At 50.7% G+C, this 13,285-nt stretch overlaps 1 protein-coding gene across 4 annotated transcripts in view; it reads left to right on the forward strand.

The window, feature by feature from the left end:
* The window catches only part of FHAD1 (forkhead associated phosphopeptide binding domain 1), a 111,161-nt gene that overhangs the window by 14,123 nt on the left and 83,753 nt on the right, over positions 1-13,285 (forward strand). For all 4 annotated transcript variants that reach the window (XM_058675520.1, XM_058675528.1, XM_058675506.1 and 1 more), the window contains exon 3: positions 6,718-6,924. In XM_058675520.1, the coding sequence (XP_058531503.1) occupies positions 6,718-6,924 (207 nt within the window). The remainder of the gene's footprint in view (positions 1-6,717; positions 6,925-13,285) is intronic.

The following is a 13,285-nucleotide window of genomic DNA, read 5'->3' on the forward strand; positions in this document are numbered from 1 at the left end:
ATCCAGCTCCCTGCTAACAAGCCTTGGAAAGCAGCTAGGATAGCCCGCTTCCTGCCACCCACCTGGAAGACCCAGACAGAATTCTAAGCTCCTGGCTTGCACCTGTCCTAGCCCTGCCCAGTGTGGCCCTTTGGGGAATGAACCCGTGGTAAAAACTCACTCTCCTCTCTCCCTGAACTCTTTCAAGTATGCAAATGGCGTGTTAAGAAAAAGGGATAGATTTCTTAAGTCTCTCACTTGTAAGAGTGACTGAGATGATAAGACCAAGAGAGGGCTTTGATTTGCTGGCCAGGAACTCAATCCAGGTGTCCCACGCAGGTGGCGCAGGTGGTGGGGGGCCTCGAGTAGATGGGCTCTCCTGTTGTGGGCTAAGGAGTTGATTAGCACTCGTTAAGCTGAGCAGTTACAGGAAATGGGCTTGCGGCTAACAGCACCTGGTCTAATCGGACTCATTGGCATCCTATTGTTTGGTTAAAGGGCTTGGGAGAAAGAATATATAAGGAGTAATAAAGAGAGGCTTCACAGAGACTTCCACCATCACTAGCCTCCTGTCGGTGCTTCATCCCCAGACCCTCTCCCTGTCCTAGGGCACAAGGGACAATCTGAGGGACCCCAGAAATCTGGGGGAAAGTTTAAAAATTTTGCAGGGGCATAAGTAAAATTTGTCATGGGGTAAGAACTCGCTAAAGTGCAGATGATTAAGGGAATCCGAGATCTGCTCCAGTCACAAGGCACCGACACTAAGCTTAAGGCCTTGCAGAAGTTCGTTGAAACTGTCTGCGACATATTCCCATGGTTTGCTTTCCTTGTAGCCACCTTTTTCTCTGGAGCTTGGTAAATATTGCTTTGTCATCCCGTCAAGCAGCGGGGCATCCCTTCCTTCAAAAATCATCTGTAAGAAGGGGGAGGGAGCCACAAACCAGAGTAAGCAGACGGAAGGAACTCCAAACCAGGGTAAGTAGACGGAAGGAACTCCAAACCAGGGTAAAAGGGAGAAGGAACCCTAGACCAGACAAAGTCTGGAGCACGCGCAAAGTAGATTCAGGGTCCTCTTCTGAGGAGGAGGAAAGGGAAGAGAGTCTTCTAGGATCCCCCACCCATTGGAAGCTTGGCTGAATGCTTTGCGCTGATAACAGTTCTTGGGATGCTGATTTTGTTAGTCAGGACTTCTATTGCTGACAGCTGGCCGGAGCACCGTCCCTCACCACCCTCCCAGGATGCGTTAGCCCACACCACCCTCCCAGGATGCGTAAGCCGGCAGGATCAGAAGGGGAGGAGGCGGGATTCCAGTGGGAGCTCTCATATGGAATGCCTTTGTGATGTTTTTTGCTTCCATTCCTGGCTTGTGTGGGATCTTGCTAAAAGCTTTTGCCGCGTCGGTTGAGGTGACCTCGTGGCTTTTCACTCCTTTCCTGTGTGATCGTGGGGCGCCACTGGGAGGTGTTCAACCATTCTTTCCTTCCAGGGATGGAATCCACTTAGTCATATTGCATAATCCTTTGGACGGGCTCTTGGATTCTGCCTGCTGGTATTTTTGAAGATTTTTGCATCAGCATTTACCATGGATACTGGCCAGGAATTTTCTTGCAACATCGCTGGTCGACTTCGGCAGGCAGGATCTGCCGGCTGCTGGCTTCACGTTGGAGTCTCAGCTACTTGGCCTGTAAAATGGGGATCATGGCAGAATAGCCTGCAAAGGAGAGGAAGGAATAGAGAGAGTTCAGTCCATGGGCAGCTCTTAAATAAAACAGAGCCCTGTATTGTGGCTTAGGGTGAAAGCTACAGTGCCGGCATCCCCCTTGAGCGCTGTGTGAGTTCCGGTTGCTCTGCTTCCAATCCAGCTGCTTGCTACTGTGTCTCAGAAGGCAGCAGAAAATGGCTCAAATGACTGGACTCACAGAGAGACCCGGCTGGAGTCGCGGGCTCCTGGCTTTAGCCTGGCACAGCCAAGCTGCTGTGGCCATTTGGGAACTGAGCTAGTCTCTGGAAGACCGATCCCTGCTCCCCTCTCCCAAGAAATCTGCCTTTCAAATAAATAAATAAAGCTTTAATAATAATAATAACAGCAGAGCCATTGAGCCCACAGCAGCGTGGCACAATGAAGGGCCTGTGCTCACAGCGACCATAGGCTTCCAAAGCTGTCTGAGTTCCATCCAGTTTTCCACCTGCAGGAGGGAGTGGTAACACCCAGCATCCCTGGGGAGCACTCACACCCTAGCGTGTGCAGAGGCTCGGGCTGTGCTCTGCAGGCCCCACAGCTTCCAGTTCCCTTGCAGTACCCCCTTCCTGGCAGTTCTTTAGAAAGTGCCAGAAAATAGGAAGAGGGAGACGAAGTGCAAGGCACGGAGTCGGTCTGAGGATGTGTTGTTAGGGCTCCAGGAACAACAGATGGGGTTGGGCCAGGCTGAAGCCCTGTGCCAAGAGCTTCTTCAGGGTCTTCCACATGGGTACTGGAGCCCAAGCACTTGAACCATCCTCTGCTGCTTTCCCAGGCCATAAGCAGAGAGCTGGATTAGAAGTGGAGCAACTGGGAGCTGACCCAACTCCCATATGGGAAGACAGTCTTGGGCCCAGCACAATAGCCTAGTGGCTAAATTATTGCCTTGCATACGCCAGGATCCCATATAGGTGCCAGTTCATGTCCTGGCTGCTCTACTTCCCATCCAGCTCCTTGCTTATGGCCTGGGAAAGCAGTAGATGATGGCCCAAAGCCTTGGGACCCTGCACCTGTGTGGGAGACCTGGAAGTTCCTGGTTCCTGGTTTCAGATCTGCTCAGCTCCAGCCATTGTTGGAGTGAACCAATGGAAGGAAGATCTTTTCTTTGTCTCTCCTTCTCTCAGTAGATCTGCATTTCCAATAAAATAAATAAATCTAAATCTTTTTTTTTTTTTTTTTTAAAAAGCACTATCTTAGACTGGCATGCCACAACCCCACCCCCTTGTTTTGACTTTTGTAAACTTTCACATCTGGGGCTGGCTTTGGGGGAAGCGGTTAAGATATCTGTGTCCCCGGTTCGAGTGCCTGAGTTTTAGTTCCTGGCTCCATTCCCTGACTCCAGTTTCCTGTTAATACTGACACTGGGCGTGGTCGGGTGGATCCACCAGCTGTGTGATACATCTGGAGGGAGTTGCTGGCTCATCGGCCCAGTCCAGTTCCAACCATTGTGGGCATATGGGCGTAAGCCAAAATAAGGGAGTGTGCTCTGTTGTACTCGTAGTCATAAACCCATTCTCCCTCTCTGTCTGCCTCTCAAATAAATTAGAATAAATCCTATTTGGTTGCTATGAATTATTATTTTTTTTTAAAAGATTTTATTGTTATTGGAAAGCTGGATATACACAGAGGAGGAGAGACAGAGAGGAAGATCTTCCATCCAATGATTCACTCCCCAAGTGAGCCGCAACGGGCCGGTGCATGCTGTTCCGATGCCGGGAACCTGGAACCTCTTCCGGGTCTCCCACACGGGTGCAGGGTCCCAAAGCTTTGGGCCGTCCTCGACTGCTTTCCCAGGCCATAAGCAGGGAGCTGGATGGGAAGTGGAGCTGCCGGGATTAGAACTGGTGCCCATATGGGATCCCGGTGCGTTCAAGGCGAGGACTTTAGCCGCTAGGCCACGCCACCGGGCCCATGAATTATTATTTTTAAAAGATTTATTTGAAACAGTTACAGAGAGAGGAAAGAGAGGCCTTCCATCCAGTAGTTTGAGCTGGCCCAATTCAAATCCTAGAGTGTCTTTCAGATCTCCCACATGGGTGTAGGAACCCAAGTGTTTGGGCCATCCTTCACTGCTTTTCCCAAGCACATTATTAGGGAGCTGGATGAAAAGTGTGGCAGCCAGGACTCCTATGGGATGAGTGGTCACGTGAGACATCAGCGTCGCAGACAGTGGCTTTGCCTGATGAGCCACAGCACCAGCCCCTGGTATTCTTCCAATGCCTTGTTGGGTTCCATATGCTATTACTGGTTGGAATTTCCACTTCTGTACTGGTGGGAGAGAATGGACTGTGGTTTTCCTTGCTATGATTTCTTCAGGTTCTGGCACTACGGTATTAGTGCCCTCGTAGAATGAGTGCGGAAGTCTTCTCTCCACTTCGTGTTCTAGAAGACTTCACAGGAAAGTAGGACCAGTTCTTCCTCGGTGGAACTTTCTAGCAAGCCCATCTTGGGTCTGATGTTTTCTATCCTGAAAGCAACAGGTTATTGATTCGTTAATGGATATGGGCCCATTGAGAACATCTGTTTCTCCTTGTGGGGGTTCTGGTAGATTGTGTCTTTTCAGGAACTGGTTGGTCTGTTTCCGCCAACACATCCGTGCTACAGATGGAGAAGTGTCTGTGACGTTTTTCCTTCCTTTGACGCCAGCTTCTTCATCTGATCATAGCCACTTGTGTCTTCCCTCCTTGTTTCTGAGTTAGCCCGCTGAGGCGTGTCAGTCCTGTGCATCCTGCCCAAGAGCCAAACTTCTGCTTTTCAATATCATTCATTTCTGCTCCTGTGTTTGTTTCTGTTCTGCTTGTGTTGGGAGTACGTTGCTCTTCTGTCTCTGGTTCCCTATGGCTCCTCCTTGAGCCTTGCATTGTTTAGAAACGTCTTCTTCTCTCACCAATCGTGTATGGATCTTCCAGTCCTCTTGGTTTGTGTTATTGCATCATGCTGTGAGAGCATTCTCTACGTTGTTTAGTTGGCTGGGGTGTCATCAAGAATGCGGTCCACCTCAGTGAGTATCCCATGTAAAAATGTGCCTTTCATCTGGCTGCTTAATGGTGCTGCCCAGGTCAGCTGCGTCCTTGCTGACCTGCCTGCTGGATCTGTCCATTTCTGACAGGCAGCGCTCTAAGCACTTGCTGCCGCGTGCACCTGTTCCATCAGTTTTTGACCTTTGTATTTTGACATCCTGTTGCTGGGTGCATACATATTAAGGACTGTTGCATCTTCTTGGAGAACTAGTCCCTTTCCACATCATGGAATGCCTCTCCTCATCACTCACACCTTTTCTTTTTCTAAAGTCTATTTTGGCTGCGGTTAACTCTACACTCCAACTTTCTTTTGTTTTCACATTGTGGGTGCCAAAGTATTTGGTGGAAACATGCAATGTGGATAGACAACACAGACATCTGAATGAAGCGAGCTTGGGTGCCAGCCAAGCTTAGCCAGCTGGGGGACTTTGCATAAACTCAGTCATTCTGTGTCTTCATTTCCTTATGTATAAAGCAGAAAATTATCTCTGGGTTGTCATGAAGATGAGCTGTAACAGTGCAGTGAAGCAGTTAGCAAACCTCCTGGCAATGTAATGTTCAATTAATGTTATGGTATTGCTCTACCACACGTATGAATATGTTGATACTTACACAATTAGGAATGTAAACTCCTGGGTATTACTATACAATGGGTTTGGGTTTCTAAGTGTGAATCTGAATGAGGGACTTGGAGAAGATAAGCCCAGAAAATCACCTCAAAGTCTCAGGCCCTAAAAAAGAGGAAGGCTTCCCTGCAGCCCACAGGCCACACGCTTCCTCCCCTCCTGGGCTTCGCAGCCCTGGGATATGGTGCCACCTCCTGGCCACTGGACTTGCTCATGCTTCTAATCCAGGTGAAATTACAGAGGCACTGTTGGGTCCACACCCCCCAACAGCAACAACAACCAGACAGACCCGCTGGGACCCCTTTCCCTGGAGGAAACAAAATCATAACACTACCCCCAACCCACTGGAAGGTGCACCATCCTTTCGATTGGATGGATTCAGAGTGGCTTTTAAGAAGCGAAAGAAATAGTTGGTGGCATGGGAAAGTTTTTTTAAAAGGTAACAGCAAATCTGTGTCGGTAAGGCATGAGCAATTTTATTTAGACGTTTTTTAAAGGATGTAAGTATAGAATCATACGGAAGCGCTGGTTGCCCAGCACAGCAGCTAAGACACTCCTTGCAATGCCTGAATCCCACACTAGAGTGCTGGGTTCGAGTCCTGTCTCCTCTTCCAGTTCCAGTCTCCTGCCACTGCACACGCACAGGAGGCAGTAGTGATGCCACACTTATAGGGTCCCCACCGCCCACAGGGAGACCAGGTTGAACCTCAGGCTCTTGGCTTCAGCTGACGTAACTGCAGCTGCCGTGGGCATTTGGGGGGGGTGAACCAGCAGAAGGAAGAGCTCTCTCTGGCTTTCTGTCTTTCAAATGAATAGCCATAAACAAACCTTCTTAAGACACCCATAGATGGTCGAGTGCATTAACCATGCCTTCCCCTGCTGGGGGCAGGGATCCGGGCTGATAGGTTAATCTTTGTATCTTTAAGTGCTTTTCTCCATTTCTCAGTTTTTGCATGCTTAAAAAGTACAAAGAACAAGCAGATGAACCCCAGAAATGAATCTCAACACTCCCTTAGCTAGCATACCTGCCCCATCACCCCACACTTGCACATTGTCTGTGCCGGGTCACGGGCATCGTCCTGCCCAAGCAGCACCTCCACATCGGGTGAGAGACAGGAAGTGGCAGTTCCCTGGGTAAACACCTGCTGGGCTCCCCAGGTTCCCTTTGCCAGGTCTGGGGTCAGAGTGCTGGTCACAGCCACGGGCAAGCCACCTGCTATGTCTGACCCTCAGCACCCTTCTTTTAGTATGTGGGTTGTGGGGTCACAGGCACGTCCCCATGTGCATGGGGAGAGATGGGGGTGCTGGACAGCCTCTGTTATAATACGGCCAAAACTGTCCTTCTGCTTTGCAGTCCCCTGACATCGACAACCACCACGCGCTCATCGAGTTCAACGAGGCCGAAGGCAGCTTTGTGCTGCAGGACTTCAATTCCCGCAACGGCACCTTTGTCAATGAGTGTCACATCCAGAACGTGGCCGTGAAGCTGATCCCTGGGGACATCCTGAGGTTCGGGTCCGCTGGACTGACCTATGAGCTGGTCATCGAGAACCCACCCCAGGTGAGCCGGGCGCTGCGGGGAAGGGGACAGCCCAGGACCTGGCACCTACATGGCAGCACAGATCCCACTATGCTGGGAAGCTCAGGCTCAGAGAGCCTTCGCGCCCTCTTCTGGACATTTGCTGGAGTTACGTGCGAGAGTTGTAGAACAGCGAGCTAGACTTCAAAGAAACCTGTGTTTGCTTTTGAGAGTGCAGAGGCGGCTCAGTGCTCTGCCGTTCACTACTCCATGTGTGAGTCTGGGTCTCCGTCCTGTATCACCTCCGTGTGAGGGCTGTAGCCACCAGGGGAGGGAGCTCCAGGCGTCACTGACCTGTGACCAACAAGACTTGGGTTGGGGCCAGTGCGGTAGGTCATGGGCGTATAGGGTTGTAGCTGGCTGGAGAGAGGGTGTTCTGGTAGCCAGCAGGACTTGGCACCACCTGGTGGTAGCTCTGGGATCCAGAACTGGGCTAGAAGGAGCATTGCCTGGAGCAGGCAGCATAGGGGCAGAACTGGTTGTGCACAGTCAGTGTCCCCAGCATCTGAGGTTTGATGCGTAGTGACCAGGAGTCTGGGTAGCCAGATCCTTGGGGATTCAGAGTTCCCCTATAGGCCTGCAGGGATGGGCTCATTGTCAAAGGCGTATTTATATTCTTCCTCAGCCTATGACAGCGTGTCGGGGTTATTAGGGTAGGAGTGCAATGCCGCCAGGCAGGGCTGTCTACAAGCCATAATGTGGTTCTGTGGCTGTTATCCTGGGGCAACGTTTGCAATCCGTACATGGCTGTGTGAGAGCCGAAGCCATACATGGACATCTGGGAGCCACACATGGGGGTCCAGCTGTAGGTGGAAGTCATGCCACCCGGGCACTGTGAGTCCACTATGGTGAGCCACTGGCATCCCCAGAGATGGTCTGACAGATGGAGTGCAGCTCCACGCAGGCCGTGGACTCCATGGCATCCTTCACCACGCCAAGCTGGTCTTTGTAGGGCCCCTGGGAGATGTGTACAGACTGGCCAAGGAGCTTGTTGTCTCTCCTGCCTTGCCCCCAGCCCTGCTCATGCACCCCACCCCACTCCACCCTCCGGGCTCCCCAGGTTGCTGCGCTTACCTCCAGTGTTGGATGCTCGGGGCTGCTGATCCACAGCCTGGGGCTCCCTTTGTGACCTCCCCTGGTTCTTACGACTTTCCAAAGACCCCCACCTTCAGATGGCATCTCACCTTGACTTGGTGGTTAGGATCCTAATGCCAGAAGTTTGGGGAACACATTCCGAGCCTAGCACCGTGCTTGACAAAATCTTGAATATGTAAGAGTTGGCTCTCATAGCACGAAAGCCAGGACAGGGGCAGGGGTTGCTAAACAGAAAGGTACCTACCAGTATGTGTGTGGGTTGGATAGTAGGTTGGTTGGGTCAAACTAGGCTTCAATGCCCATTGACAAGTACCAGAGCTTAATGGGAGGTGGGACAGACTGAACAAGCCTGCAGTACATGCTTGCATGCATGGGAACCAGGGCAGGGAGCAGGCCTGGTGGGGGTTATGGGGAGTCGCCCCAACTAGGCTACAGCTCCCACTGGTTTGCATGAGGACTGAGTATGAAGTGGGTAGGATCGAGCTGGACCACAATACTCATTGGTCCAAGTGGTTGACAGGACTGGAAACAGAACTGACCCAGTGGAGACCAGTCACATTAAGCAGGGCCATGACATTTACAAACACACTAGAGAACCATATCCGGGGGAAGATTCTGTGGATTATGTGTGGGCCAAACCCTATGGAAATTCTAGCCCCACAGGTTACTTCAAGAGATGGAGTGGTGATGGACTAAACTAGGTGTGACCAGGGAGCCTGCCATCAATCACAGATTAAAGAACCCACAACAGTCTGGACTGGTCAAGGCAGCAGCACCTGAATGTGCATCCTGAATAGGGTGTGGGGTGGGCCGGGTTGCAACGTTTACCAGCTCATGCAAGGCCAAAAGGAAGGCCAAACTATGCCAGGCACTGGCCTAAAACCCAATGGCATGTATGAGAACTAGGTCTGGGAGTGGATCAAGTGGAGAAACTTGGGAAACTCCCCCGGCGAGTCATAGTTCCCACTGGTAAACAGGTGGTCCAGACCAGGGGGGTCGGACAAGCTGGGCAAAGTAGCTCCAATGGTTCGTCAGTGTATGAAATGGCAATGGAATGGGCACACCGGGCAGTATTGAGCAAACCTTCACCCACAAGTAAGATTGGAAACCAGGATGGAACACAGGATATGCCCAGCTAGGTTCTAGCACCAACCGGTCTGTGTGAGCCACGGACACTAAGCCACAGTGTCTAAGGCAGGGGTCGCGACAGGTGACTGGCTATGCCAAGCTGAGTCAGAGCAAACACTGGCATACTGAACACTGGCTGGGAACAAGCCTGGTTGGGGACCTAAGGGGACAGACACCCTAGCTGGGTGGAGGTTCCCACTAAGGGGCGTACGAGCTGGAATGGGGCTGCGTTCTGATCAGGATACAGTTGTAGTCTCCCTTGGCACAAGTGTGGACTGGGACTGGACGCACCAGACTGGGCCAGACTGCAACACCTTCTGGTGTTCTGGAGGACCAGGGTAGATGTGGGTTGGACTAGGCTAGGACTCAGCCAGGACTAAGCCATGTGTGAGCCGTATGTGGGTATGGACAAGCCGTGGCTGGGCTGAAACATCCAACAGCAAGAACCAGAATGGGTTGAAGGCCAGTTAGGAAAAGCCACTGTTCCTGCTAGGACAGGAGGCAAACTGAGTAGTGCTGGCTCATGGACCCACTGGTATGCACGAAATCTGGCACTCAGAAGGGTTCTGATGGAGGAGTCTGGGCAACTCCTCTGACAGGACACAGACCCTGCAGGTAGCACAAGAAGCATGATAGGAAACAGCCAAGAGGTCATGGAAAGTGTCCCACTGGCATACATTTGGCACAGGTCAGGGGCAGACCAGGCTGAATCAGTTCACGTCATCCACTGGCAAATCCGAACACCAGAACAGAGTGTAGATCAAGCCAGGTTCGGTTGCGACAAAAGCAGTACACATTACGGAATGCCAAGGTGAGGTTACCCATGCCAGATGTGACCGCAGCACCCAACCAGCACGTGTGAGAACCAGGAAGGGAGGGGGCAGAGTTGGCAGGGGAATAAGGGGTGGTTCCCTTGCTGGACAGCTACTCCCACGGGAGAGCGTGAACCGGGACGGAGACAGACCAGACTAGGCAGGGCTACAACACCTGCATGCCTCATGTGGACCAGATCAGGGAAAAACCAGGCTGGGCGGATTATTCCTACTGGTGCAATGTACAATTAGAGTGGGTGAGGGTTGTTGGGGCTTAGCCACAGCATCAGCTGGCACTGGGAGCTAGTTCTGTCAAGTTAAACCACAGAACCACCTGGAGAGTGCATAATCTGAGAGTGGGAGTGGCCTGGAAGGGAAATAGTGGGCTCCTCCCTCTTGGTTTACCACCCCCCACAAAAGGGTACGAAAACTAGGACAGGGGCTGGGGTAGCTTGAGAGACACCCAACAACATCCGTGAAGGCTGGATAGTTAAGTTGGTTAGATGGAAGAAGGTTTTAATACCCATTGACATGTATGAGAGCAGAAGGGGATGTGGGACAGACTGGACTAGTCTGCCACACATACTGGCAAACCAGGGCAGAGGGCGGACCTGGTGGGGGTTACTGTGGGTCACTCCGACTAGGCTGCAGCCCACATAGGTTTGTGTGAGGGCTTTGTATGTGCTGGACAGAACCAGGCTGGACTGTGGCACCCATTGGTTCCCGTGGAAGACAGGGATGGAAACAGAACCAACCCAGCAATTGCAACCACCAGCTGATCGGGGCAATGGACCGTGTAGGGTCCTGTGCTAGCTAGTACATACGGGAATCTGGTCTGGGAACACCTTAGACCAAGTTTCTTTGGGGATCCCCCCAATCGAGCTTCCAGACTCAGAACCCTAACCATCAAAAGACAGAGAACAGAACAAGTCAATCAACCACCTCAGCTATATGTTGGCAATGAAAATACTGGACAAATGGAGACTCTATGATGGACTATGTCAATCAGTGGATTCTCCAACGACCTCATCATCCTTGGAATGGTGAGAGTGGCAGCAATTCAGAACTGTTGAACTATCAAAACCACTTGATCAGGACCCTTGGAGCATGCCCCACATCCGGGACCTAGGGTGGGGCTTCTCCCTTAAAATCCCCTTTTACATCAGAGGTATTAAGGAAACAATACAGAACTAATTGTTTTGCCCATCTTCCTGTACCGCTTGAACCTTTTTACTGTAATTATGTCAAGTTTGAAAAAAAAAAAAAAGAGTTGGCTATCATGAGTCAGAGACTCTGCCCCAGCCCTGCCCAAGTTCAGGCCAAGGATTTCTGAGCACCTCCAGGGCCTGTCCCGTGGCCACCTGAAGGACCCCTCTCTGAGGGAGTGGTCACTGTCCAGGAGACTCCTGCTTATAGGGGGTCCAGACAACCTCTGGGGAATTCCACTACTTTTTAGAAGATTTTTTTTTTATTGGAAAGTCAGATCTACCCAAAGGAGAAGAGACAGAGGGAAGGATCCTCCATCCACTGGTTTACTCCCCAAGTGGCCACAACAGCCAGAGTTGAGCCAATCCAAAGCCAGGAGCCAGGAGCCAGGAGCTTCTTCCAGGTCTCCCACGTAGGTTCAGGGTCCCAAAGCTCTGGACCGTCCTTGACTGCTTTCCCAGGCCACAAGCAGGGAGCTGGATGGGAAGTGGAGCAGCCAGAATACAAACTGGCACCCGTAAGGGATCCTGGTGCACATAAGGCGAGGACTTTAGCCACTAAGCTATTTCTCCAGGCCCTTTTCTTTCTTCGATTTTTTTTTCATTCTTTCTTTCACTGGAAAGATCTCTGATTCTTCATTAACCAACTGTCTAACAACCTTTCCGAAGTACAGAAAGCAGGTATAACTCATGCCTTTTAAAAGAGTAATTTGTTTGAAAAGCAGAATTACAGAGAGCGAGCGAGAGAAAGAGATCTTTCATCCACTGGTTTGTTCCCCAGATGGCCACAATGGCTGGGGCTGGGCCAGCCTGAAACCAGGAGTCAGGAGTGTGATTTGTGAGTCTCCCACAGAGGTCCAAGTACTAGGACCATGTGTCACCCACTGCATTCCCAGGCGCATTAGAAGGAGCTGGCTTGGAAAGGGGGAAGCCAGGACTCGAACCAGCATTCACACGGGAGGCCAGCTTTGCAGACATGAGCTTGACCTGAAATCATGACTTTAAATGACCTAGGAGCTCTACAGCAAGGCTTTTAAATGAAACACCAGTGCCACTTCCTGCCTTCAGGAGCTGGGGCAGGTCACTCAACCCCCCATGAGCTTCAGGTTCTTGTTAACTCCCTGCATGGCAGGTTAGAATGCCTACTGTGAGAACCCCCTCCATGGGCAGTGTGCAGCTAGCCCTGGCACACGGGCCCTCTGCCTTGGCAGCTCACAGCTGGAGCAGCAGCACTGTCATTCCCACATGCCCATGGGTTTCCCATCCTATCCACTGGCCCAACCAACAGCAGAGCCAAAGCAGTTTTTTTATTATTTTATTATTATTAATTATTTTACGTTATGTTACAGTTTCATAGGCTCTGGGAATCCCCCCCACGCCTCTCCCCCCTGGTGGCTTCCTCCACCTTGATGCAGTATTACAGTTCAAATTCAATCAAGATTCTTTCCTTGCAAACATATACCAAGTATAAAGTCCAGCCATTTATTGTCCAGATGGGTTGAACAGTCTCTTGGGGAGACCATTTCTGGTCCATTGTTAGAGCTGGCAGAATATCATCCCATTCAACCAAGAGTCCCGACATAACATCAACAGCAATTTGCAACATTATGGAATTGACATGGTTGTGAGTAACCAGTGTGTTACAAAAAAAAAAAAGGCAATTTCTTAACCACAACCTATGATTAGCCCATTGACATTTCAGTTTTAGTTTTATATACAGAACCGACTGCTATATACCTTAAAATGGCTATAAGGTACCATTCAGCTGTCTCGTGTCTATTTCATTTTAGTATTTAGCCATTTGTTGTGTTGAAGTATAATTTTGCTGATCTTGGCAGATTTTAGGGTAATCTAGACTGGCTTGTAACTCTAACAAGACATTTGTCGACAATTAAGGTGCTGAACATTTTTTTGTTTGTTTGTTTTTGGGGGGGGGGTGTGCAGGGATATCCCCAACACCATGGTGAGGAGTGACTAATCTTTGTGTCCCACCCAGCGAGGCATGAGCCAATCCACGCCAGCTCTTTCCTGTCAGATTCCAGGCTCTACTTTTTGTTGTTTGTCTATTTATTTTAGTTTTTTTTAGTTTGTATGATTGTTTGT

This window comes from Ochotona princeps, chromosome 2 (genome assembly GCF_030435755.1).
Source record: "Ochotona princeps isolate mOchPri1 chromosome 2, mOchPri1.hap1, whole genome shotgun sequence".
In the NCBI taxonomy this organism is placed as follows: Eukaryota; Metazoa; Chordata; class Mammalia; order Lagomorpha; family Ochotonidae; genus Ochotona; species Ochotona princeps.